Source organism: Triturus cristatus, chromosome 7, assembly GCF_964204655.1.
Source record: "Triturus cristatus chromosome 7, aTriCri1.1, whole genome shotgun sequence".
NCBI lineage: Eukaryota > Metazoa > Chordata > Amphibia > Caudata > Salamandridae > Triturus > Triturus cristatus.
In genome coordinates this window covers 46,654,868-46,680,800 of record NC_140590.1, presented here as the reverse complement: position 1 = coordinate 46,680,800, position 25,933 = coordinate 46,654,868, and the positions used below count along the sequence as shown (strand labels likewise).

General features: G+C 48.2%; 1 protein-coding gene across 1 annotated transcript in view; it reads right to left on the bottom strand.

Annotated features, from left to right (window-relative positions):
* Positions 1-25,933, bottom strand: part of GSK3A (glycogen synthase kinase 3 alpha) — a 393,550-nt gene that overhangs the window by 94,987 nt on the left and 272,630 nt on the right. Inside the window, exon 10 of the mRNA XM_085615588.1 lies at positions 21,229-21,321. Coding sequence (XP_085471714.1) covers positions 21,229-21,321 — 93 coding nt within the window. The remainder of the gene's footprint in view (positions 1-21,228; positions 21,322-25,933) is intronic.

The following is a 25,933-nucleotide window of genomic DNA, read 5'->3' as shown; positions in this document are numbered from 1 at the left end:
TGTAATTGGGATAGGAAAAATCCCACTATAGGTGTTAGTTTGGAGAGCTCCCATTGATGTTGCTACCTCAGTGTCCTTTTTCATTTTTGTCAAGGACTGTGTCCACTTGAGGTTTATCGTACGGGAGATTTAGAATGGCCCACTATACTTCAGGCTTAAATCCCGACACCCTTAACCATGCATGTCTGCGTAATAGGATGCTGGTATTAATACCCCTAGCCGCTGTATCTGCTGTATCTAGGGCACATCTGATAGAATTGTTAGTAATAAGTTTAGCTTCCTTTACTATTTGACACCTTTTTCTATTCTCCTCTGGGAGGCGTTGGAGGAGCCCCTCCATTTCATCCCAGTGGGCCCCATCATATCTTGCTAACAATGTTTGGCTATGATTAGCTGCTTGTGCCGCAACTATTACCAGAGACATCTATGAGTTTGGACTCCTTTTCTGGAGGTGGTGCATTTTCTGTTTGGGAGTAACAAATAGTTTACCTGTCGGTGTAGTTTTGCAGCTTGAAGATCTTTCTGGATTCCCTATGCTGTGCATTATTCCGCGGTCTGTTGGTTGGGTCCGGAATCGTAGTCTCCTTTGTCATTTTTTTTTCTTTGTAGCCTAGGTGGGCGTCGACGTCCCACCATTTGGTGTACTTCTCGTGACGTCGTCATGCTTCCTGCTGAAGTCCCACCTTTTTTCTTTCTATTTTTTTTTTTGAACCCTAGGCAATTTTCAGTATTTCTTCTTAATCATATCCTGTCTCACATTTCTTTTTAAGTCCCTTGTTCTCCATTCTCTGTCTTTCCCCCCTCTTCTCCAGCCTCATCTTTCTGGCAGAGGTGGGTGGGTTCGCTAGTGAATCCAGAAAGATCTTCAAGCTGCAAAACTACAACGGCAGGTAAGAAACTATTCGTTTTGCAGCATGAATCTTTCTGGATTCACTATGCTGTGCATTGATTTTGTAGCGGTTTGTCATCTTTGTGGCGGCTGGGTGGAAGATGAGCGTTGGTCGTTGAATATATGTTGAAGCACCTTCTGTCCTACTTGTGCTTCCTTGTTCATTTGTATATCCACGCAGTAGTGCTTAGTGAACGTGTGCACTGAAGCCCATGTTGCCGCTAGGCATATGTCTTGAATGGGTGTGTTCGCCAGAAAGGCAATTGTTGCTCCTTTCTTCCTCGTGGAGTGGGCCCGTGCCCCTTCCGATAGTTCTTGCCCTGCCTGTTTGTGGCAGAATTGTATCGTTAGTGCGATCCATCGCGCGATGGTGCTTTTTGTTACTGGTCTACCCAGGAAGCTGGTTGCGAAGGACACAAAAAACTGCTTCGTTTTCCTGTGCTCCTTGGTTCTCTCGATGTAGTGCATCACCGCCCTTCTAGCGTCTAGAGTTTGCAGTGCCCTTTCTGCGCTTGTGGCTGGGTTCTGAAAGAAGCTTGGTATTTGAATTGACTGGTTCATATGGAATGCCGACACCACCTTCGGCATGAAGTGTGGGTCCGTTCTCATTAGGACTCTGTCCTTGTGTATTTGGATGTAAGGCTCTTGCAGTGTTAGCGCTTGCAGCTCGCTTACTCTGCGCAGCGAGGTTATTGCCACCAGAAAGGCTGTCTTCATTGTTAGCATTTGAAGCGAGGCCTTGTGGATGGGCTCAAAGGGCGCCTTCATAAGTTCCGTTAGGACTATGTTGAGGTTCCATGCCGGCGGCAGCCTCCTCTTTGGTTGCGCTATCCTTTTCGCCCCTTCCAGGAATCTCTTTACTACTCGTGATGTAAAGAAACTTTCACCAGTCTCCCCTCGTGTGTAGGCTACAATCGCTGCTAGGTGTACCCTTAGCGAGGATGAGCATAGTTTAGCCTTTAGTAGGTGTGTGAGGTATCTCAGCACTGTTGATTCCTTTGTCAACCTGTTTTGCAGTTTTTTTGCTGCACCATTGTGTGAACCTCTTCCATTTTCCCCCATAGCACTTTTGGGTCGTCGGTCTCCTTGCCTCCCGGAGCACTCGCATTGTGCTTTGAGGTAGCTTAAGGTGTGCGAACTCTATGTCTTCAGGAGCCATGCCGCTAGGCCGAGGCTCTCTGGGTGTAGAACCTCTCCGTTCTGCATCGAGAGGAAGTCTTTTCTTTAGGCGAATTTGTGTAGTGGGCCCTGTGCCATCTCCACTATTTGTGAGTACCATGTCTGCCTTGCCCACTGTGGTGCCACTAGGATCAGTGTCATGTTGCTGGCCCTGCACTTGTTGAGTACCCTGTGTATCAGTGGTATTGGTGGAAAAGCGTAGGCAAATGTTTTTGACCAGCTTATCCATAGGGCATTCCCCTGGGATTGTTTTTCTGGTTGCCTGGATGCGAAGTTTTGGCATTTTGCATTCTGGTGTGTTGCAAACAGGTCTATTGTCGGTGTACCCCACGTTCTGAATAGCCTTTGCGTTTCCTGTCCATTGAGCTCCCACTCGTGGGATGCTGAAGTCTGCCTGCTGAGCCAGTCTGCTTCCACATTGTCCTTCCCTGGTAGGTGTATAGCCAGCAGGTCTATTTTGAGTGGGGTGGCCCATCTCCAAATCTCCTGAGCCAGGTTGGATAGGGGAATTGATTGTGTTCCTCCCTGCTTGGCAGGGGTCTCCAACCTCTTCTGTAGTGAGAGCTACTTCTGATCAGTAAAAATCGTCGTGAGCTACTAAAGGCGAAGCATCACGCACATTTTTTCGAGGTACGCCCCCCCCCACACCCAGTTTCATTGACTTTAAGTCTAATTTCTTTTGAGCCCATACTGTGGTTTGAGCAAAATACTTAAAGTTCCCTAGAATATATTCTCATGTTTCAAATTTTAATCTAGGTCACATTAAACGCTTAAAAAAGTCTGCTTTATTTCAATGATTCCATAGTACTCATCCCATCTTTGATTACTAAAACATCACAAGTCACCCTCACATTCAAGCGGTACATGCCATGATGATACGGTCTCTGAAGGGCACTCTCTAGTTGAGCTACAAACAAAGCATAGAGTGTTGGAAGGGAAAGGAAAACACCTGAATGCTGGTATAAATGGAACAGAACCTGAGTCCTGACTAGACTGGGCAGCCGAGTATGGGGTTCTGATCCCTAGCAATAGGAAGATGGAGGCTGGTACTGAAGGTGTCTCAGTATTCCCATATTGAGTTTAATGTACTCTCAAAAACAATACCTTGGAGCACAGCACTTATTGAACAGCAGGAAAAACAGGGGTTTCCATGTACTTCACATACACAGCCTTGTGAGTGCCTGCTCCCTGCATCTCACATGCAATGTCATAAGTTTGTTCCCCGTATTTTACATGCAGTCATCTATTTGCTCCCTGCTCATCACACGCAAAGCATCATGCCAGCTTGTCCTTGTACTTCAAATGCACAGCCTCATGTATGCCTCCCTGCTTTGCTCATGTACAGCCTCTGTACCTGCACCTCACATTCACTGTCATGTAAATTTGTTCCCTGCACCTCACATGCACAGTGTCATATTTGCTTGTTTCTTGCACCTCACATGCACATCTACATGTGTGCCAGCCAGCCCCTCAAAAGTGCAACTTCTTGAGTGACCCCCGTGCCCAACATTCACAGTATCAGTGTGTTCCCTACACCTCACTCATATTCCTGTATATCTGTCCCTTCACCTCACATACAGAGCTCCCGCTCTCTGCACTTCAAATGTGCAGCCATCATGTCTGCCTGTTTCAGAAGCCAGCACCTTGTGTGCAGAGTGGCATGCCTGCCTCCTCATTGCTCAATACATATATATAGATTAGATTAGAATGATAATCAGACCAGAAATTGAAAATGAAAGGATGTCTGGATGACAACCAGGCTGATCATAAACATAGGAGGATAGCCGATCGACTAACACCTGTTGTCACAAGCAGATGTTAACAGCAGAATACCACCCCACCGGGAGCCTTTGACTTAGCTTAATATGAATTCTTTGCATTAAGTAAAAACATTTTTTTAACTGACTCCTTTGTGAAGGTAGGAAACATAAGAAGGCATTTGCCATAAACAGTTGTTCCAAAGCAGCAGAGCATTCAACAGACTTGACACTGCACAGCGGAAATACGATTTTCTTATTTTGAATACATAAGCATTTTCTTTAACAGCAGAGCATATGTGACAGATTTTTTTTTAAGGACACCAGATGTGTACTGCAAATTCATTGCTGATGAATGTGCTGAACAAATATAACTGAACCCTTTTTGTTACCATGTTCATCAATATTGCCTTGCCAACAGGCATAAAAGCTAACTCTTAAGAAGGGACTGAGAGGATGTCAGTGGGACGTCATACATATTTTTTAGGGAAGGGGCGTCTAGTATGCGTTCATGAGGTCCAGTATGCTGGGTGTTAGGAATAGCAACAGGTGAAACATACCATGAATCAAAATAAAAATTCAATCACTGTCCTGAAAATGTGCCATGGATCCAGGGTTTGAGGAGCAGGTCTGGACACCCATGTTCAAGGTAGATTAGAAGTTACCAAACCCATTCCCTTTTTTGCCATTAGAAAGGCCAGTGACAAAGGGATTAGCGCACCTTCTGAAGTAAAATGAACAAGCATTGGCATAGCCAATAGGTCTCGCCTTTGGGACCTTGTGTTTAGCCATGCAACAGTTGTTGCACCAAAGAAATTGTGCTGCATAAATAAATACTTATAAGGTCCCAAAAGCGAGACCTATTGGCTATGCCAATGCTTGTTCTTTGTAAAGAAATAGATGCTTGTTTCTATTTCTTTACTTTTGCTATAATCGCGGCACCGGCGCTTTATTTTTAACATTAAAAGTAAAGCGCCGTTGGCCGATTATAGCAAAAGCGCCTTCATGAAGTACCCGTGACGGAGACATATGGCGGCTGCGCGCGTTCACGCGCTCATGCACGCAGGCTTTAGGGCAGCGGCTGCAGCACTTTGAAAATCCCCTTACAAAAATTCGAGCAGCGCTGTTCTAGGCTCGACCTAAACGACTGCTGATGCTCAGATGAGAAAAAGGGTTCGGAATTTTACTGGGTGACCTGACATTTCTGTCTGAGAAACATTATATAATTTTGGGTAATTCTGCAGCTACTAGGTGCATTTAGAAATATTATATAGCTTATTATTCTTTAGTTTGAGAAAACAAAAATACGTATGCATTCGGTCCTAAAAGAAAATTCTAACCAGCCTGAAGTCAATGTGTTATTTTTGGAAGCATGTTTTTTCTGTTTATTTGATGCAAGCAGACGGCACAGTGGGGGTCAGTCTAAGCCTGGTGTCTCAAAGAGGCGAGTCCCCTGTGTCTTCTAACTCCCCCTCAAATACCCCTTTTAAAGGGAGGTGCATTTTGTGTCACCTTCCTTTGAAGTGGAAGCTGCTGTCTCGCTCGCAGTGCTGAAGACAGCGGCTGCTATTCACAACATACAGAGATAACGCCAATCACACTGCCAAGTGTGAAGAAGCAGGCTGGAGCCCATCAAAGCCACGTCATCAATCCCTTCAGACCAAAGCAACATGGCGCCAAGAGTGTGGACAGAGTCAAGAACTTGTCACTTCCATTAGAGCTGAAGCAATTCAAAGATAAAGTCGCACTCTTCTCAACAAAGGCAGCAAGGCCTCGGGTTGCTATTTCATGGTGCGCCATGTTCAAACTGCGATATTCTCACCAGTCAAAGTACGTTTTGCATGCCACCCGTTTAGAATACCCAAGAAGTAGATTTGGCGGGAGAAAGTGAGATTGTGTTTTGTAATAAATTGGGAAATTCACCTGTCTAAATAGTGAAAGTGGAACGTGGACACTGCATAAACATTCAAAATGCCTCAAGCTATTTAAAAAAAAAAAATGAAAAGATAGATTGGATCTTTAGAGGAGGAACCTTTTGTTAATGAACAATTTATGCAGAAAGCTCTGTATGACTGCACGAGCCCCGTGCCAGGACCCACATTTACTAAACTTCACTTAAAAGAGCGCCGCCGGAAAAACAGCAGCGCTACATTGTCCGACTGCTGGAAAATGCTAGAGTTAGAGAAAGTTCCCCTGCTGATGATGTCACCAGCCCCTGCTGATGATTTAATTAGCAGCGCTAGCACAGTAAAGGCTGTTTAGCGTGACGTACGGCAATGTGCCATAGCGCAAAGGTGTGCTGGTGTTTTGCACAAGGGATTTGTACCCAAAGCACACGTCCCGTCCAGTACAATTTCTTGTGTGAACAGACGCAGAAAGAAGCGAAGCCAAGTTCGACATGTGCTTTTCTCTAAAGCACACACATAACAGTATCAAAGGCGTTTGACTTAAGCCCAATTTCACTTGGCATGAGGTTTCGAAGCAAAGCCAAGTGAGGCTATTATATAATGTATCTGGCTTTGTGCCATACCCAGGGAAGTTCCCCGGAAATACGGCTTGCTTGAATTAGCATGGACGTTCTTATATTGCACAAAATAGTTTGGCACTCGGCAAACGTCAGCTTTTGAAACTACAAAAATTGCAGCACTGCTACTGACACTAAAAGGTGCATTGAGCTAGGGGCTTGTTTATGAGGAGCTTGCGCCCACCTTCATGAAGTACCCGTGACGGAGACATATGGCGGCTGCGCGCGTTCACGCGCACATGCACGCAGGCTTTAGGCCAGTGGCTGCAGCACTTACAAAAATTCGAGCAACAGCGCATGCGCTGTTCTAGGCTCGACCTAAAAAACGTCTTTGGAATATTGTGCTCCATCTTCTTGAGTTTACAGAGGTGGGGGAGCAGAGTTCCAAACTCGAAATATTTTTTTACATGCAAGTAGTGATGCGGAACCACCACACAATCACCACGATTCTGTGGCGGTTCTACATCACTACTACATGTAAAAAAAAAATTACAAGAGAGGAGGCATGAACTTTCTAATGTGAGAACGCGTCAATTCAAAGAAAAATTAAAATAGATATTTTTCAATCTAAATTAAGCAAGACCGCATCTTTAAAACGTTCAGTTCCATACCGGTCACAATATTTTTTTTCCTATATTTGAATTACGAGTGCATTATTGATCTCTTCTCCTCCTCCTCACCCTCCCCACAGCATGCCCTCTTCTCTTTATTGACTGACTCTGGGCAAGAATATTTTTGGCGCCAGGGGCTTGGAAAGACTAAGGCTAGGGCAGGGGCTAACAATTAAATCAGTGGCCAGGGCGCAGCAACTAGATCAGGCCAGGCTTACCTAGAGAAAGACTCTGAGTCGGACTGGAAAAGGCAAGTGGCGCGGGCACTGATACGGCAGTAGCAATTCAATACTGCCTGTGCCACGCCACTTGCACGCCAACAAGCTTTTCGGCCCTGCTGCTCCGCACCTGCAGTGTGCACGTCGCGCAGGATGTAAGCGCTGTGCAGCGCTCCTGAAGGGAGTGGGAGCAGCTTCGTTCCAGTAGTGAACACATTGCGCACAATGAAAAGCGCGGTGCCAGGCTCTTGAAGGTAGGGGGAGCAGATGGGTGACGCTAGGATGATCCAAACAACGTCATCCTCTTCAGCTCACTCCACCCCGCCCCAGCAAAGCTCTTAGGCCTATCAGAGCACCCGGTTAAGGTGAGGGCGGGCAACGGCTCTTAAAAAAAGGCCCAAAACATTATAAAGACTATGAAGGGCTAAAAAATTAAAATGCCATCGCGAGCTACTCACGGGACCTCGGCGAGCTACCAGTAGCTCGCGATCGACCGGTTGGAGACCCCTGATGTAGAACATTGTTGTTGTATTGTCTGTTTGTATCAACACCTTCTGGTTGTACAGTTTTTTCTGGAAGGCCTTCAGGGCTAGGAATACGGTCTTAGATTCCAGGTAGTTGATGTGTCTGACCGCATCTGCTGGAGTCCACAGACCCCTCACTCTGAGCTTGTTCATATGTGCTCCCCATCCTATCTGGGATGCGTCTGGGGTGATGGTCACTGTTGGGCTTGGTGCTGTTAAGGGCTTCCCTATTGTTATGTTGTCCCTGTTCCACCATGCGCTCTCTTCTTGCACTGCGTGCGTTACAACCACTAGATCCTCCCAACTTCCATTTGCTTGTGACCATTGCTGTTGCAGCCATTCCTGGAACGGTCTCATGTGTAGGCATACATTGGGAACTAGGTGAATGCAGGACGCCATCATCCCCATGATCTTGCTCGCTGTTCTCACTGTCAGAGCTTGCCTATTCTGGTAGAGGTGAGTCTCCTTCAGCAGGGCCAGTGTTCTCTTGTCGCTGGGCATCACCGTTCTCTGTATGGTGTTGATCTGAGCCCCCAGGAAGATCTTCACCTGTTCTGGTTCCATAGAGGATTTCCCCCAGTGTATTGAGAATCCCAGCTTCGTTAGTGTGCTTGTGACCCGTTGTGTGTGTTCCTCGCATCTTTCGCGTGAACTTGCCTTTATTAGCCAGTTGTCGAGATAAGGGTACGCATGAATCCCTTCCCTCCGCAGGTACGCTGCCACTGCCGCCAGGCATTTTGTGAAAACCCTTGGTGCGGACTTTAGTCCGAATGCCAAGGTTGTGAATTGGTAGTGTTCTTTGTTGATGGAGAACCTTAACAGATGTTTGTGCTTTCTGTTCATTGGGATGTGCAGGTAGGCATCTTTGAGATCCACGGTGGACATGAAGTCTCCGTCTCATTTGCCGGAGTACCTCTTGTAGGGACGTCATTTTGAATTTCTGCGTCCTTATGTACTTGTTTAGGAACTGTAGGTCCAGGATGGGTCTTAGTGTTTCGGCCACCTCGGAGGGATCTTGTGGGTGGCCATCAACCTGCTTGATGTTTCTGCTCCATCCAAGGCTGTTTTAAAGGCAAGAATTCGCTATATTCTTTCCTTCCTCTACTAGATGCAAAGCTCTTTGTTGGTATTGTTCGGGGAGGTGCTTGATTAGTTCCCCCATTTTGTCCCAATGTTGGTATTGGTGCCTGTTCAGTAGGGCATTGGAGTTCGCCATGCACCAGTGCAGCGCCGCGTTTCTCTCAAATTTCCTCCCAGTCAGGTCCATCCTCCTGCTTTCCTTGTCTGGTGGTGGTCCAGAGGTAGCCGGGACTTTAGCCCTTTTTCTGGCAGTAGATGCAATGATGGAATCCGCTGTGACGGATCCTTTGATAAATGGAGGGTCCTGGGAGGAGCGTTTATATTTTTTCTCCGTCCTGGGTGTGATGGACCTACATGTAGCTGGGTCCTTGAACGCCTCCTTCCCCTGGTTCATGACACTGTAGCATGGGGAGGAACTGGCTCCTCGTTTGGATGGGGAGCAGTGTCTCCAGTAAAAAGTCAGCTTTTGGCTTTTCTTCCTCCAGCTTAACGCCAAAAGCTGCTACTGCGCTTTTGACGACCATATTGTAAGCCCCAATGTCCTCTGGCGGCGAAGGCCTCGAAGGGTAAGGCTCCACGGGCTCTTCTGGATTTTCGTCGAGGTCCTGCCACTCCGTGACATCGACGGCGCCGACCCGTAGTTCAATTGTTGTTCCTCATACAATCCTCTCCCCCATCGTAAAGGTCCTCTTCCTCATCTCCGGGAGTCTTTGACATTTCTTCGCCCTCGAACTCTTCCTGTTCCTCGACTTCAACGATGATCGACTGTGGTTTCGTTGGAAGTGTGAATTTTCTCATCTTTTCGTCGAACTCCATTTTCCTTTGAAGGATGCTCTCCATTTCTGCCTCGAGTCTCCTCCTCTTCTTTTCCAGTTCGGAGGCATGTTCGGCGTCAAGCGCTGGTCTTTGACAGAGCCCTCGCCACCTTATCTTTCGAAGTCGAGCGCCCAAGTTCTTGGCCTTGCTTCGACGACCTTTGCTTTTCGCCGGTCTTCGGCACCTGGGAGTCCTTCTCGAAGGATCTGCCGTGCCTTTCGTCCTTGGATCCACTCGCGGTCGTCGAAATTTTCGGCGCCGGTGTTCCTTTCGAGGACTTTGACTGTTTTTCGAGAGTCTGACTGTTTTTCGGGGCCCTGTCGAGGGTTTAGTGTTCGACGTCTCTCCTACCTTGTCAGACATTTTCTTATCGGTCTCTGCGACCGTGAAGTCCTCAGGTCCCTCGGCGACATTGTCTTTATAGTCGGTGGAGAGGTCCAGTTCGTACAGCGTCGGGCCTGTCCCTTTCCCTCCATGTTGTAGTTGGCTCTCCTCTGTCTCTCTCACCCGGAGTGTCTTCGGTGGGAAGGCGGAACAGGCGTTGGTTTTTGCTCTCGTGGTCGACTGGCAGGCAAAGATTGCAGACCGGGTGTTGGGCCTTCTGCGCTTATTTATGGTGGCAGTTACTGCAGAATTTAAAGGGTGTCTTATCCATTCCTGTGCTCAGTGTCCGAGTGCGCATTCTCCGTTGGACGTCGAAGATCGAGGTTCTCCTCCGTCGTCCCGCCTCATCTTCCTTCTGTAGTCTTCCTCAACTTCTTTTTCGATGAAACTCGTGCTCTTTCTTCTTTCTTCGCAAAAAACTCTGGAGCTTCACGTTGACGATCCAGACCCAACGGCGGAAAATAGAATCTGAAGACGGCGCCCCGAGGTGGGACTTCCGCAGGAAGCATGACGACGTCACGAGAAGTACACCAAATGGTGGGACGTCGACGCCCACCTGGGCTACAAAAAATAAAAAGACAAAAGAAAGACTACGATTCCGGACCCAACCACCAGACCGCGGAATAATGCACAGCATAGTGAATCCAGAAAGATTCACGCTGCAAAAGCTCTTTTCTGTGCGTTTGACACTACTAAAGTCCGGGGTCCGTTGACACAAAAAATAAATAGGGTCTGATGGTACAGCCTTGTATTTTTTGCCAATGCATGGAGTAAATATCCTAACTTTGACTGGATCTTTAAAAATGTCACCAGAATGACGTGTCATACCTTTGAGTAAAGGTAAGTATTGTGGCCCTATCTGTGCATTAGATTAAGTCTCAAAGAGAAAATCTTCCTCTATTGAGTCTTTATTTAAAGGAAATTGATGGAATGTGGCTGCAAGTGTTATAAGGTCCCGATAAGCAGAGGTATCATCAGGTGGTGATGGGAGAGTGGGATATTAACCCCTTGTGTGCCCCGCCTTTTCCCCGCCCTGTGCCGGGCGTTGAATTAGCGGGCGGGGTTCATGACGAGATAGTCTCGTCACGGGCACAGCGCAACCGCGGCCCATGACGAGACCATCTCGTCATGGGCACTCAAGGGGTTAATCCAGGTTAGAGTCTGATTGAGGTCCAACTATCATAATCATCCCAAGGATCCCCTGGCTGTGTATCATCTGGGACGTCCTGTGCGTCCTCTACTGTAGATTGAGGAGATAGGTTACCTGCCTGAGGCAAATATGGTGAGTACTGTGGTGGACTAGGTGGTAGAGGAGGTGCTTGTGGTATAGGTGAAGTGGGAATAGAAATGTGCAATGGACTAGTTGCAGCATTCTTCCTCCTCTTCTTTACAGGTTAAGCAGCAATGTCCAATGCCTCTTCAAAACGACTGTTTTATAAGTCCGTTTGGTGGCTGTATCTTAGTTCTAGGCTGAATTTGCAGTCTTATTTGTTCTGGATCGAGCTTTTGGTGAAACTGCTTGATAATTGGCTCTGGAGGAGATTTCGGGTCGAAAAGGAAGCATTTTGGTGGTGGAAGCTTTGTTTCCAACGAGGAAATATTTGATTTCGAAATATGTACTCTGTTTCGGTGCAGAGACCGAAGATCGAGGTGTTGCAACCCCGGATGGAAAGGAAGTGGAAGCTCCTGCTGTAGGCCGAACCTTCGGAGAAGAGCTGGAAGGCGTGGCGGCTTCAGTCATGTTTTCAGTGTGTGCCATGTCTGCAATGGTCGCCAGTGAGCAGATTTTTCAGTATAAATCGATGGTTTGGGCATACGATTAGGGGTATTAGTACTCACTGTCCGTTGCTTCTGTGCCGATTGTAAAATGGTAGAGTCATCCTCGGATTGAGACTGATTCGGAGTCATGGATGTAAAGTGATTACTCTTGCGTAGCTGAAGCTTCTTCCTCCTCTTCCTGTCGACCTAAGAAGTCCGGGACATCCTCCGCTTGTTTGTGCTGCATTTGCAGTCGTCTCGCATGCCGGTGCAAAACAGTCCAACACTAGATAGCGGACTTATTCAAAGCATATGTATCTACAGCACACATGCCTCAAACAGTAATTTTTGTTAGGCATGCCTTTGCAAGATTGAGAATGAAATCAGTTGGGATCTGTTGAAAGATTTCGTTTGTCCAAGTACAGCTGCATTAATTCCAAAGTTTCTTCTTGCGAAATTTGTGTAAAGTAAAATATCAAAAGTGACCAAGATCTGATGAGTAGTGTTAATCTTCCTTCCTTCTATACGACTGATGAAGTGTGTGAATCCTAAATGTAAGATCTGGTGGTTTTGGAAACAGTTAAAAAAAAAAAAAAAACATGTTTAGAAAGTGGTTCAAGAATCGAATCCCATCCGGAGACGATGGACCTCCCATGTGGTTTTATAGGATTCTTGTGGATTTTTGGAAGGAGAAAAAGAACAGGAATCAATGAAAGTTCGTTAAGATATTCTTATGCCTTGTGTCCTAACCATCCTTCTGATTGGCAGCGGAGGAGTAGAGGGGTGATTAACTCATTCAGTTCAATGGTAGGGTCATGATTCAATCTGCGGTATCTCAAACTTGTAGGCTTCCCTCAGCCAAATAATCAGTTTTGTTGTGGAAAGAAACTATTGAAACCCCCATAAACCGGGCAGTCTGATTACCTGAATATGAGGTTCAGGTAAGTTTGGCTTAAAATACAGTGACTTACGCTCACATTTTTGTAAGAGCCGACATCACCGCAATTTCAAAGAGCCAAAACCTGTGCCAGCATTTGAGAGTTGCTCTTAATTCCGAGTCCCGTGACTTCGTCTTTACTCTTTTCTTCCTGGTCCTGAATAATGTATGTAATGTTTGTTTGTATTGATGTTTGGAATTTACAATATGTAGATGTTGAGGTATAGGCAACAATTTATTGTGAGGATTGACTGACATATGTGGTCATCCTCAGTATTTTTCATAATTAACTAATTAAGCGAGCGGGAGAGGCTCTTTGCCGATGTTTTATGGTTCCAAGGAAGTCATATTCCCCAATAAATAAAAAGCAAAAACAAAGAAATTGGAGGATTACACTGGTAAGATTTAGCAGAACAAAAAAGGAACTAAAAGCAAAAATAAACAAGCATTTGCAATGCAATAGGTCTCGCATTTGCGAGAGTTTGAGCTATTAGCATTGTAATGAATATGCTACTTACCAGTGTGCATCTGTTCTTGGCATGTAGGGCTGCTGACATTCATATCTGTGCATAGATCGCCGCCTAGTGTTGGGTCCGGATGTTTGCACGTTTTTGTCCTGGAAGAGTGTTCGAAGTATCCTGGGATAGGTGACTCCTCCCCTGGACTACAGTGTGCATGGGCATCCTCTCCATCCTCAGATTGTTTTTCGCCATTGTGGCAGTGATGGAGTAGATACAGAAAGTGATGACCATGCTTACAGTAATTCTGAGAGCTGCAGCTGCTACAGGCGCCGGGGAGGAGGGAGGGCGATATGAATGTCAGCAGCCCTACATGCCAAGAACAGATGCATACTGGTAAGTAGCATATTCAGTTCGAGGCATGTGGGCTGCTGAATTCATATCTGTGCATAGAATACATAGCAGTGCCCTCTATTAGCGGCGGCTACCCGTGCCAGCTGCAGCGGTCTGAAAAAGAGTTTTGAGAACAGCCTGTCCTACAGCTGCCTGCGGTTTTGATTTTACCAAACACTATTGTGTAGATGTGCATGTATGTGTAGTGGACCAGGTGGCTGCTCTACATATATCATGCAGGGGAATGTTTCCTAGGAAAGCCATGGAGGCCCCTAACTTACGTGTTGAGTGGGCTCGTGGGGGAATCGTTAATGTGCGTTTAGCATTTTGATAGCAAATTTGAATACATTTAACGATCCATCTGGCTATACCTGCTTTGGAGATAGCGTTACCTTTGTGGTGTGGCGCAAAGTCAACGAAAAGTTGTTTTGTCTTCCTAAAGATCTTAGTCCTGTCGATATAATACATGAGGGCTCTCTTCACATCTAGTGTATGGAGTGCTCTTTCTGCAACAGTTTGTGGGTTTTGAAAGAAAACAGGCAGTTCAATAGTATGATTCATGTGGAACTGCGATACCACCTTGGGCATGAATTTGGGGTTGGTACGTAGTACGACCCTGTTGGCGTGAACCTGTATAAATGGCTCTTGAACTGTTAGTGCCTGGAGTTCACTAACTCTTCTTAAAGAAGTGATCGCTACTAGGAAAGCTACTTTCCAGGTAAGAAATTGAAGCTCGCATGAGTGTAGAGGTTCAAAGGGTGGACCCATCAGGCGTGTGAGGACCAAGTTGAGGTTCCACATTGGAGCCGGTGGGTGGCTTGGTGGAATGACTCGTTTGAGTCCTTCCAAGAATGCTTTGATGGCAGGCACTCTGAATAGAGAGGTGCTGCCTGGTCTGCAGATAGGCTGATATTGCGGTCAAATGGACACGTATAGAGGTGTACGCCAGATTGCATCGGTATAGGTGTAAGAGGTAACAAATTATGTTTTGTATGGATGCGTCTAGCGGGTTAATGTCATTATTAGTACAATAAATGACGAACCTCTTCCATTTGGCTGCATAGCAAGCTCTGGTAGTGGGTCTCCTGGCCTCCTTAATGATGTCCATACAGTCAGGTGGCAGGTTTAGGTAGCCAAAATCTAGGACTTCAGGAGCCAGATCGCCAGGTTCAGCTGTTGCGGATCTGGGTGCTGAATCTCTCCATGGTTCTGCGTTAAATGCGCGGGTTTGATCCGCAGCCTTTGATGCGGCACCACGGAAAGTTCGAGAAAGGTGGTGTACCACGGCTGGCGTGCCCACGTTGGAGCAACCAGGACGAGTGTCAGTGAGTGTTGTCTGAGTTTGCGTGCCACCAGCGGTATCAGTGGTGCTGGGGGAAAAGCGTACGCAAATCTGCCGGACCAGTTCATCCATATCGCATTGCCCTGCGACTGCGGATGTGGGAACCTGGCGGCAAAGCTTTGGCATTTTGCGTTTTCGCTTGTGGCGAATAAGTCTATCTCTGGATGACCCCACTGCTGGAAGTACGGTTGGAGTACTGATGGGTGTAACTCCCACTCGTGCATCTGGTGGCTGTGTCTGCTGAGCAGAACCGCCATCTGGTTGTCCTTGCCTGGGAGGTGTTCCGCCATGAGGAACATGTTCCTCTGAATGGCCCACTTCCACATGCTCTGAGCCAGATGAGACAACTGTGGAGAGTGTGTTCCTCCTTGCTTCTGTATGTAGTACATGGCGGTCATGTTGTCCGTCCGGATCAACACGACTTTGTTGCACAAGTGTACTTTGAATGCCTTCATTGCCAGGAAGATTGCCATCAGTTCCAGAAGGTTGATGTGCATCTTCTTCTGTTGTGTTGTCCATAGTCCCTGCACTGTGTAGTGGAGTACATGAGCTCCCCATCCCTGGAGAGACGCGTCCGCTGTCAGTATTATTTGTGGAACAGGCTCTTGGAACGGTCGGCCCTTGCAAAGGTTTTGTGGATTCCACCAATGCAGAGAGTTGTATGCCCGACCGCTCACCAACACTAGGTCTTTCAGCTGTCCTTGAGCCTGATTCCACTGACGTGCTAAGCACTCCTGAAGCGGGCGCATATGTAGTCTCGCGTGTGGGACTATGAAAATGCAGGAGGCCATCATGCCTATCAACTGCATGAACACTCGCGCAGGAAGGGAGTGTTGGGGTTTGAACTTGGAAATCAGCACTTGCATGCTGTTGATCCTCACTAAATTTGGCTGAGCTGTGGCCGCCAGAGTGTCTATAGTCGCACCTAGGTACTGTTGTACGTGTGCGGGCTGGAGATGGGATTTTGGGTAATTTAGTGAGAATCCCAGACTGTGAAGGAGGTGAATGGTGCGGGACATGTGGCTGGCACATTGCTGGGCTGACTTTGCTTGAACGAGCCAGTCGTCCAGGTAAGGGTAGACGTGTATGTGCTGCCTCCGTAGATGTGCCGCCACAGTAGCTAGGCACTTTGTGAAAACCCTGGGTGCTGTTGTCACGCCGAAGGGAAGGACTTTGAATTGGTAGTGCTGCCCCATAACAGTGAACCGGAGGTATTTTTTGTGTGAGGGGTGAATGGGTATGTGGAAATACGCATCCTTGAGGTCCAGTGTGGCCAGGAAGTCTCCCTGCTTGAGAAGCGGGAGGACTTGCTGTAAAGTGAGCATGTGAAAATGCTCGGAGAGAATGTAGCGGTTCAGGGGTCTCAGGTCTAATATAGGTCTGAGTGACCCGTCCTTTTTTGGTATTAAAAAATACAGGGAGTACACCCCCGTACCTTGCTCGTGGACGGGTACGACCTCTATTGCGCCTTTTAGTAGCATGCTTAGCACCTCCTGCTGTAAGAGCGTTAAGTGCTCTGAGGACATAGGACGGTGTTTTGGAGGTATTGTGGGTGGAGTTGAGGTTAATTCTAGGCAGTAACCGTATTTGACAATGTCTTTGACCCACCTGTCCGTGGTGATGGAGTTCCACGTGGACCGGAAACTTTGTAGCCTTCCCCCGACAGGTGTTATGTGGTCGGGAGGAAGGGAGAGGGCGTCACTGTTTGTTCTTGGGGGAGGACCTGGTGTTGCCGTATCTGCGTCCTCTGCCCTTTGTGCTTGAGCCACGATAACCACCCCGGGTGTTTTTATCGTAGGTGCTTTGTGTGTTGCCTTTGTTGTAGGTTTGCTGTGACCCCTGTCCTCTACCTGCTCCTCTATATCCGGGGCGACGAAAGGAGCCGCTCCGAAAGGACTGCGTTTGAAGAGCCCCCATGGACTTTGCAGTGTCCGTGTCCTTTTTTATTTTCTCTAGGGTGGTGTCAACCTCCGGCCCGAATAAGTAGTCGGGGTTGACAGGCTGGTTGAGGATGTTATTTTGTACCTCAGGTTTGAATCCGGAGATTCGCAGCCAGGCGTGTCGTCGCAACATGACGCTAGTGTTTATGGCTCTGGCAGCTGTATCTGCGGCATCCAGTGCACACTTGAGGGATGCGTTTGTGAGGAGTTGTCCCTCCCTGATGAGGATCTCTGCACCTTCTTTGAATTGGTCAGGGAGATGTTGGAGTAATTGTTCTAGTGTGTCGTAGTGTGCTCGATCGTAGCGGGCGAGGAGCGCCTGAGTATTGGCAATGCGCCATATGTTAGCTACCTGGGCCGCAACCCGTTTGCCGGAGGTCTCTAGCACCTTGGACTCTTTGTCCGGGGGAGGAGCATCACCTGTTTGCGAGTGTGCCCGTTTGCGAGCATTCGCAACTACAATGGAATCTAGAGGTAACTGGCCTCTAATGTAGGTAGGGTCCCCAGGCGCCGACCTGTATTTCTTGTCGATTCTGGGGTTTATTACTCTTGCCCTGGTGGGTTCTTTGAAGATGTCCTTTGCTGGTTTGAGGACACCCTTTAACATGGGTAGAGTTTTTATATTCCTTTCGGAGGATGCGAAAGTATCCATGAGAAAGTCGTCCTCCACGGTGTCAGAGTGGAGTTGCACCCCATGATTGGCCGCAGCACGTTCAATTAGGGTGTTGAATGCGGCAGTGTCCTCTGTGGGAGATGTTTTTGCTCCATAGAGTTGCGGGTCCTGTGTATCCATAGGTGCACCCGAGTCTACAGGGTCATCCCAAGCTTGGTCAGGGTCCTGTTGGCCTTCAGGGTCCATCTCTCCGGGGTATGGGACGTGGTCACCCATGTAGTCCTCCAAGACGTCGGAGTGTGTGGGAGAGAAGGACTGTGGATCCTGGTAAGAGGAATGGAGAGGTTCGTAAAGAACTGGTTCCAAAGTCACTGGCAGCTTTTTCTTAAGCGGGATCCAGTAGGAGTCCAAAGCTGGCTCTGAAGTTATTCTCCTTTTGTGGAGCACCATCCTGCCGGTGTCGGCGTCGATGACATGTGACGGAGACGTCTCCGCAGGAGAGCGTTCGGCAGGCGTGAACGTGGTGTGGGTGACCCGTGTTCTGATCTTGACCAGTTTAGGGGCCGTGGATGGCGGCAGGCCAAAAGTGATATTGGTCGGTGCCGAAGAGGCCGTTGGAGCTTTTATCGGCTCGGAGCCTGACATGTCCTGGAGGACTGCTTTGTGTTTGGTGCGTTGCGCTGCAACGGTCCGCACCTGGAGTGCCATCGAGTCCTTTGTGCCGGCCGTTTCTGTAGAGGCGGGCATGGACTTCTTCGGTGCCGGCGAGTCATCGAGTCGAGGGGCGGCAATGGCCGTCGACGTCTTTGATGAGTGTGCCTTTGGTGGTGCTGTCGAAGCGGGGTGCGACGCAGCAGGCAGTTTGACCTTTGGGGTCGGAGCCGATTGTGTCGGTGCCGGTAGCCGAGGAGGTTTGGTGGCACCGAAGCTCTTTTTCCGTGTGTCGGCGCCAACGTCGGCTGCTGCAAGCTCGGCACCGAAATCTCGTTTGGTGCGGTCGGCGCCGACGGGTTTTGCTGGCGTCGAAGGTGTGGTGGGCCTCGATCTGACCAGCGTCACTTTCGGTTTCGGTTTCTGGTGAACCAATGCAGCTTTCGGTTTCGGAGAAGGGAAACCAGCCTTTTTGGGTAGTAATGGCTGCCGCTGAATGTCCGAGGCCGGGCCAGAGGGCGGGGCCGAAGAACTGCGGGATAGGTCTTGGGTAAGGCCCGAAGGCGATCCCTCGACCGGAGCCATAGACTGGCGCACTGGGATATCCTCAGTCTGTACGGGTAGGCCTTGCTCGTCACCGGAGCTACTCTCTTCGGCCCCTAAGGCCTCATTGTAGTCTCCTACCTCGGTGTCGGCTTCATCTCTGGAAAAGAGTCGTTCTTCGAAGTCTTCCGATCCGGAGTCGTGTTCGGAAGCGGGGCTGGAGGGTAGGTTCTCCACGTCTTCGACATCTTCGTCTTCGGCGCTGAAGATGTTGGCTGGGGCCGGTGCCGCTTGCTGCGCTTCGAGTCTCGCTGCTCGTCGATTCCGAAGAGTCTTCTTCGATCGGAATCGGGCACAGGCCATACATGTAGATTCGTCGTGATCCGGTGAAAGGCATTTGTTGCACACCGGATGGACGTCGATATGGGGATATTTCGCATTGCATACAGGACACCGCTTGAATGGTGTCCTCGATTCCATCGTCGATGACGGGTCGATGGTCGGGTAAAATGCGAAAAAGTTGGTTCTGGAAGTTAGTAAACTAACAATATACTATCGATACCGATCGGGAACAGTACCGACGCGAACTAAAGGCCTTTTGGCCTGGAAAAAGTTTTTCCTAACTTGAGTCAAGATAAGCACATCCGAACCCAATGGCGGAAAAAAACAATCTGAGGATGGAGAGGATGCCCATGCGCACTGTAGTCCAGGGGAGGAGTCACCTATCCCAGGATACTTTGAAGACTCTTCCAGGACAACAACGTGCAAACATCCGGACCCAACACTAGGCGGCGATCTATGCACAGATATGAATTCAGCAGCCCACATGCCTCGAACATACCAATGCCTTTTATTTATGAGTTTGAAAACCTGCAGGCTGTGCGTAAACAAGCACTTTGTACTTATAGCCCTTGCTTATGAGAAGCAAAGCTGGCAGTCTCTTTTACTGACAGCCTTGCTTCTCGTAATTAAGAATTATAGGTACAAAGAGAGATGTATGGATGCAAGTGAAAGCAAAATATGAACGATATATAACCTGCCCCATCCACTTTTAAGTGTGAGGCCGGAGGAACAGAGGCAAGGTAAAGATACAGCAACTGCATGTGAAGCAGTCGCCCCAGAGTGGTGCTGCTTGGGTTTGTAGTTAATGCTTTTATTAACAGCTAGAGGCAGACTGTCCGGATACATCGCAATGGTCTTGGGGCAGAATCGGTGACAGTTCAGCATTTCCAGTATCTGGTGTGTAGGATGTGACTGTGACAGTCGCATAGCAGACTCGACTCTGAAAGGCCTGCAGGGCAGGGGCAGAGTCAGTGGCATGCCAGGTGCGTGACTGCAGGCCCAAATATAGTAGTAAAGTAATTTTCACTTTGTAAATTGTGCGGAGGTTGCAACCACATTCAATAATTGTTAATGGCATAATGTAAACAGAATATAATAATGCATCAAACGCTTGCTGTCTCTCTGCTGGGGTTAAAGATTTAATGTTAGCAAGCGTATTTCAAACGTCCACATAAACCAATATGTCACTTTTATAATACTAAACACTTTGCTACGATCAGCAAAGACTGCGACACCTTGCAAAAAACAATACTGAAACAAACGGGAATTATTGGCATTCACACATGCGCACTGGAGCACTTTAAACATCGCCATCCACCTTAAAGTGTGAGACTAGGATCGTAGGCTCGGTAAAGATACAGCGACTCCATGTAATGCAGTCTCCCCAGAGCGGGGCTGGCTGCGGGTGCGTCGCACATTCTACAAGGCTCCAAAGGGCAATAAGTGCAGCCCTCCCGGATGATGACAGAGCAAAGGATAAAACATTGCCAGCAAACCGAGTGAGTGGTTCGAGCCACCATCGTGGGCTGGACACTGGTAGCAAACTCTCAAGAAGGGGTAAGCACCTGTCCTGGGAGAGGTCATTCCAAGCCAGTGAATTTAAGAAGCCACAGTGCCCGTAACGAAGGTCGGAAGCACCCGTTCTAACATTAGCAGGGAGGCGAACTCCAGCTGCTGGCGCCCTGAGCCAAACCAAAACAAGCATTGGCTGTGAAAGTGAAACCACCGCGCGAATAAACAAGCCGAGGTGACAAGAAGGGCTGGGCGAGAAGGGAGGGGGGAATGCCAGCATCAAAGGAGCCTGAAGCTGACGAAAAGGGAGGGGGAGAAGGGAGGAGGGAGTGCGAGCAGCAGCTGTGCACGTCATCGTGCACTCAAGCTTTAGGCCTGCCAAATCATGTGGGTAGCACATTTGAAAGCTCACTTACAAAATGTCTCAAAGAGACAGCTTGCGCTGTCTCAGCGAGACCTAAAAAAGAATGCTGGAGGTGACCGTATTAGATGGGGGATTAGACCAAAATTAAAATGTTAGCTTTTATTTTTTTAAGCTCCTACCAGACAGTTTTCTTGTTCCCAATCCACCAAGAAGCTGCGTTAGAATTCCCAGAAATGAATTGCAAGGATAATCTTGGCCCACAACTCTGCTTGAGGCCACATTCTCTGAAGAGGTTGACTGGTAATAAAGCTGCCATCATTTGTACCATATAAAGATAGATGATCCCACACCACCAAGTATGACCATAGAGTTAGCCTGTCTTGCTGCACATACCGTGAGAGGAGGGTGTTCCTGCAACTGTGGTGGCATGCGTTCTCGCATGGGGTGGAATGAGGGTAGAATTCAGCGTAGGTTGGATAGACAGTTCTGCATAGGAAGAAACAAAAAACTGAGAATGAGAGCAAACAAAAATTGAGGCATGTCACAAAGCAGAACCAAGTAGTAGAGGTTATCCAATTTCAACAAGAATAGGGCATTCACCAAGTGCAACTCAAACCAAGAGGGCACGGAAAAGAAATAGGCAGATCCTGAAGGAAAACTCAAAACAAACATTGGAAGTACAAAACGTAAGAGGAAGAGATTTAAGAATACACTTAAAAGGGAACATACATTTGACAAATATGTGGTTTATTACTAGCAATATTTGAACTTTGGCAGCAAAATACTTGAGCACAAACTTGCAGGCATTAGTATTTTTCTACGCCTTTCTTTTTCAGTTTTTGGAAAAGCCCTTCTCACCTAATCCAAGAAGTGGCGTAAGAGGACAGACGTTGTAGCCTATAAATTAATTATAGCCGGAAAAGCCGGTTATGTTTTTTTAAAAGAGCTACAATACATTTGCAGAAGGATGGGAGAACCCCCATCTTATTTTCCTTACATGCAGATATAAAAAAAACATTCAATATTAGTACTACTTCAGGTTTTTTTTTTAAAGTCTGTATTAGGGGGTTAATCATGCGTGACTAACAGAAGCATACTTCCTATAGCAGTGGTTTAATTTGCTTTACAGAAGGCATTCACTGGAATTAGTTAAGGTGTTTAAGTTTGGTATTTATACAGGTTTCTATAATATTCTTAATGTATTATATGTGGGTGCATAAGCAAAGTTTAGAACAAATGGAATGAATTCTGCTAGCTTTAGGCTAATGAATGGAATCAAAAATGGCTGCCTCCATTGTTCAGTGATTTAGATTCTAGAAGACAAAAAGTAGCCAATGTAGGAATTAAAGTAGGGGAAAGTAGTGTAAGACTACTATAGGAATATGAATTGGCTTTCTGTGAAAAATCTTGAACATGGGCAGTCATCTGCCTGAAGCGTTCATCATATGATTATATTTGTGCCAAAAATATGGGAAATTCAGAACTAGGCCTTATCTGATAACTGCTTTCAAAAACATCAGTGACTAGAATATTTATTGGTTGAAATATAGCATAACTTACTAGTGACTGTGAAAACAGATTTAAAAATGATGAGGAATTGGATGATTTTAGATTATAGGAAAGATTCTATTAAAGGGATAAAAATGTACTTAACATAGTTAACTAAATTTCGTGGGGATATGACTAGGGAATCCACACCTTACAACTACCCCTCCAGGAGCCAGACTAGTCCAGAAACTCTCCTGTGCTGCCAAGTGGCATCTTTTAGCTTTAGCTGCTATTCCGCCACCAGATGTGAAAACAACGGAGCATATTAGGCACTGACTAATGCGCTGGAGTGAGTTCCTGAACAATTTTCACAAGCCATGAGGAGAGAAAGCAGCATGTGTGTGTTCATACTCTGGGATCTTATGCCACACCACTAGATCACCAGAAAGAAGGGAGGGCTCTGAGGAATCTACAGAAGATTACAGAGAAAACCAAAAGTAAAATGTTACTTGCCCTGTAAGCATCTGTTTATGGAGTGTTGGACTGTACATTCACACAGGCTGTGCATACTACTGCCATCTAGTGTTGGGCCCGGATGTGTGCAAGTGTTTTTTCTTCGAAGAAGTCTTTCGAGTCACAAAGTACTGTGACTTCTCTTCTTGCTGGCAATGGCCACGGATTCTAATTAAAAGATTGCATCCTTACCCGCAGTGCGGAGAAAACAATGTGAAGCAAAGCGAAGTAAAGAGAGCCATGCAAAAACAAGGAAGTGAGAGGAAGATCACTGCAACTGGCAACCAGCTAGAGGAGTGGCTGACCTATGCCATAGGCAGTGGGTTGTAGGCATGACACACAAGGATGTGTGCCATGTCTACTCTTCCCTTTGTCCTGCACCAAGACACGCAGCCTGCAATGGCAGTGTGTGTGTGTCGGGGTACAGGGCCTCTAAGGGTGGCACGATACTTGCTGTAGCCTTTAAGAGGCCCTCCCTGGTCACAGGGCCCTTGGTACCCATGGTACCCATGGTACCTTTTACAAGGGACTTGCATGTGGCCAGAGTGTTGCCAATTGGGTGTGGAACAGTACAGTTTTGGGGAAAGAACAGACCCTGGGTACCTGGTTGGCAGGAACCCAGGGAACGCTCAGGCAAAAGAGCATCAACATCAGGCAAAAAGTGAGGGGCGACAATGCAAAAAGGGGGACATTTCTACACAGTGAGGTTCTCAGTCTCCCTCCAACCACGTGTGGGTAAGGTGGAGATCAGAGATTAATGAAGCAGAGCCATCAGATTATGGGGTCTGATATGGCACAGCTGTTGCTAATGGCATTACCTAGACCAAACCCTGTTCAAAGAGGGGCAGAGTATCAATTGAGATGCTGCACAGGTTGGTGCTTGTGAGAAAGTGGCTCTGTGTGAGAAAGTGCCTTCTTTCTTGCATGGTATGCCCCCACTTTTTGCTGAATTGCTGAATGTACTTTGACTGAGTGTGCCCTGGACTCCTGCCAATCAGGTGCCCAGGGCCTATGTTCCTTCCCTAAAACAAACAAAACCCAAATTGGCAAACCCTGGCCACATGTCCGCCCCTGGTAAATGGTACCCTAGGTACCCAGAGCCTTGTGACCAGGGAAGTCCTCTAAGGGCTGCAGCACTCATTGTGCCACCCTTAGGGGCCCTGTACCCTTACACACACACTGCCTTTGCAGGCTGGGTGTCTGGGTGCAAGACAAAACAAAGTCGACATGACATACATCCCTGTGTGCCATGCCCATCACCTACACTGCCATGGCATACATCAGCCACCCCTCTAGCTGGGTGCCTTATGCCAATGGTGTGGGCACAGTAGCAGGAGCCCTGTGCCCCTACAGTACCCAGGTCCATTCCTGTAAGAGTACATGGTGCTGAGAGCTCATTAAATACGAGCTCCACAGCACCATAATAGCAACACTGAAGACTGAGAAGTTTGGTATCAAACTTCTCAGCACATTAAACCCACACTGATGCCAGTATGGGATTTAATGTACCAAGCACCCCAGTGGGCATCTTAGAGATGCCCCCTTAAACCTAACCTACAATCCACGTCTGCTCTGAGGCTGCCTAGGCTGCCACACAGCAGACATGTTGCTGGACCCCTGGGTAGGAGAGCCCCAGCTCTCCTGGGCCTGCAACAATGCACATCCTGGGCGAGGTGCTAAATCTCCTCCCCAGGATGGGCAGGGGGAAACTTCAAAGGCATGCCGCCTCTGTGAGCTTCCCCAGGCCACTGCAACCCCCGACTCTGGCGGGAAGCTTTGGCCGGAAATCCCAAATAAGGACAGGGGATGTGCCAGCCTGCCAACCCCACCCCTCAGGTAGGGGAGGCGAGGTGAAGCACATCTCCGGGCTCTCGCCATCTGGAAGATGGGGAGCCCTACCCTATCAGGACTAGGCTACTGCGCCCTCCTACAGGAGAGAGGCAGGATAGGGGGTGTACCCACCCCAGGACAGGGACCCATTGGTCCCTGCCCTTCACCTACCTGTAACGCCCCTAAATCTAGTATTTAGGGGCACCCTGAACCTTCCTTCCCGAGATTCCAGATTCAAAACTACAAAGAAGAGCAAGAAGAAAGAAGACTTGCCCTGCAGCTGTTAAGAACAGGAAGACACCAACTGCTTTGGCCCCAGCCCTACCGGCCTGTCGACCCTCAAACCTGCTCCTGCCCCAACCCGGCATCTCTTGTGGCCAGCAACCTCACAAACCCCGGAGGACCTGGCTACCTTTTGGCTCTAAGCCCCTGGGACTCCCATGAGTAGAGGCTCTACTCAAAACCTACCTCTAAGCACTGGCAGCAGCCCGGAACCGCGAACCCAGCACACTGCACCAGCCAAGCCTGGCCAATGCCGGAGTGAACAAAGACCACGAGGACGACTCCATGGCGACTGTGACCCCGAGTCCGGCACCCAAGGACCCCCCTCGACACTCCTGAAGAAGCCTGCAGCCTCAGAACAAGGTGCCCCCCCCAACCGCGATCAACAGAGGGTAAGATTTCCCGACACCAAAAGGCACCCATGCACGCGGCGCCCCGTGGCCCCCTGTGCCCAATCCCGGGGTACCTACCTATCCTCCAACTACCTCTCGAAGTTGTGGTGGCACCTGAAGAATCCTCGTCCCCGAGCTTGCAGTCTTTCTAAACCGGAGATTTCCCATTGAAATCAATTGAGCGCCCGAAGGCTCAAAAGCACCCTGCACCCAGCCGCCCGAGTGGCCCTGGCAGTGAAACCTCTACATCTACCTACTTCCCCACTTGCCCTGAGTAAGTGACCAGGAGCCCAGCTCCCACAACCGCGTGGCTTGAAGTAGATTTTGAGTAGAGCCTCTACTCATGGGAGTCCCAGGTACTTAGAGCCAAAAGGTAGCCAGGTCCTCCGGGGTTTGTGAGGTTGCTGGCCACAAGAGATGCCGGGTTGGAGCAGGTTCAAGGGTCGACAGGCCGGTAGGGCTGGGGTCAAAGCAGTTGGTGTCTTCCTCTTCTTAGCAGCTGCAGGGCAGGTCTTCTTTCTTCTTGCTCCTCTTTGTATTTCGGAATCTGGGGAAGGAAGGTTCGGGGTGCCCCTAACGAATAGTTTACCTGT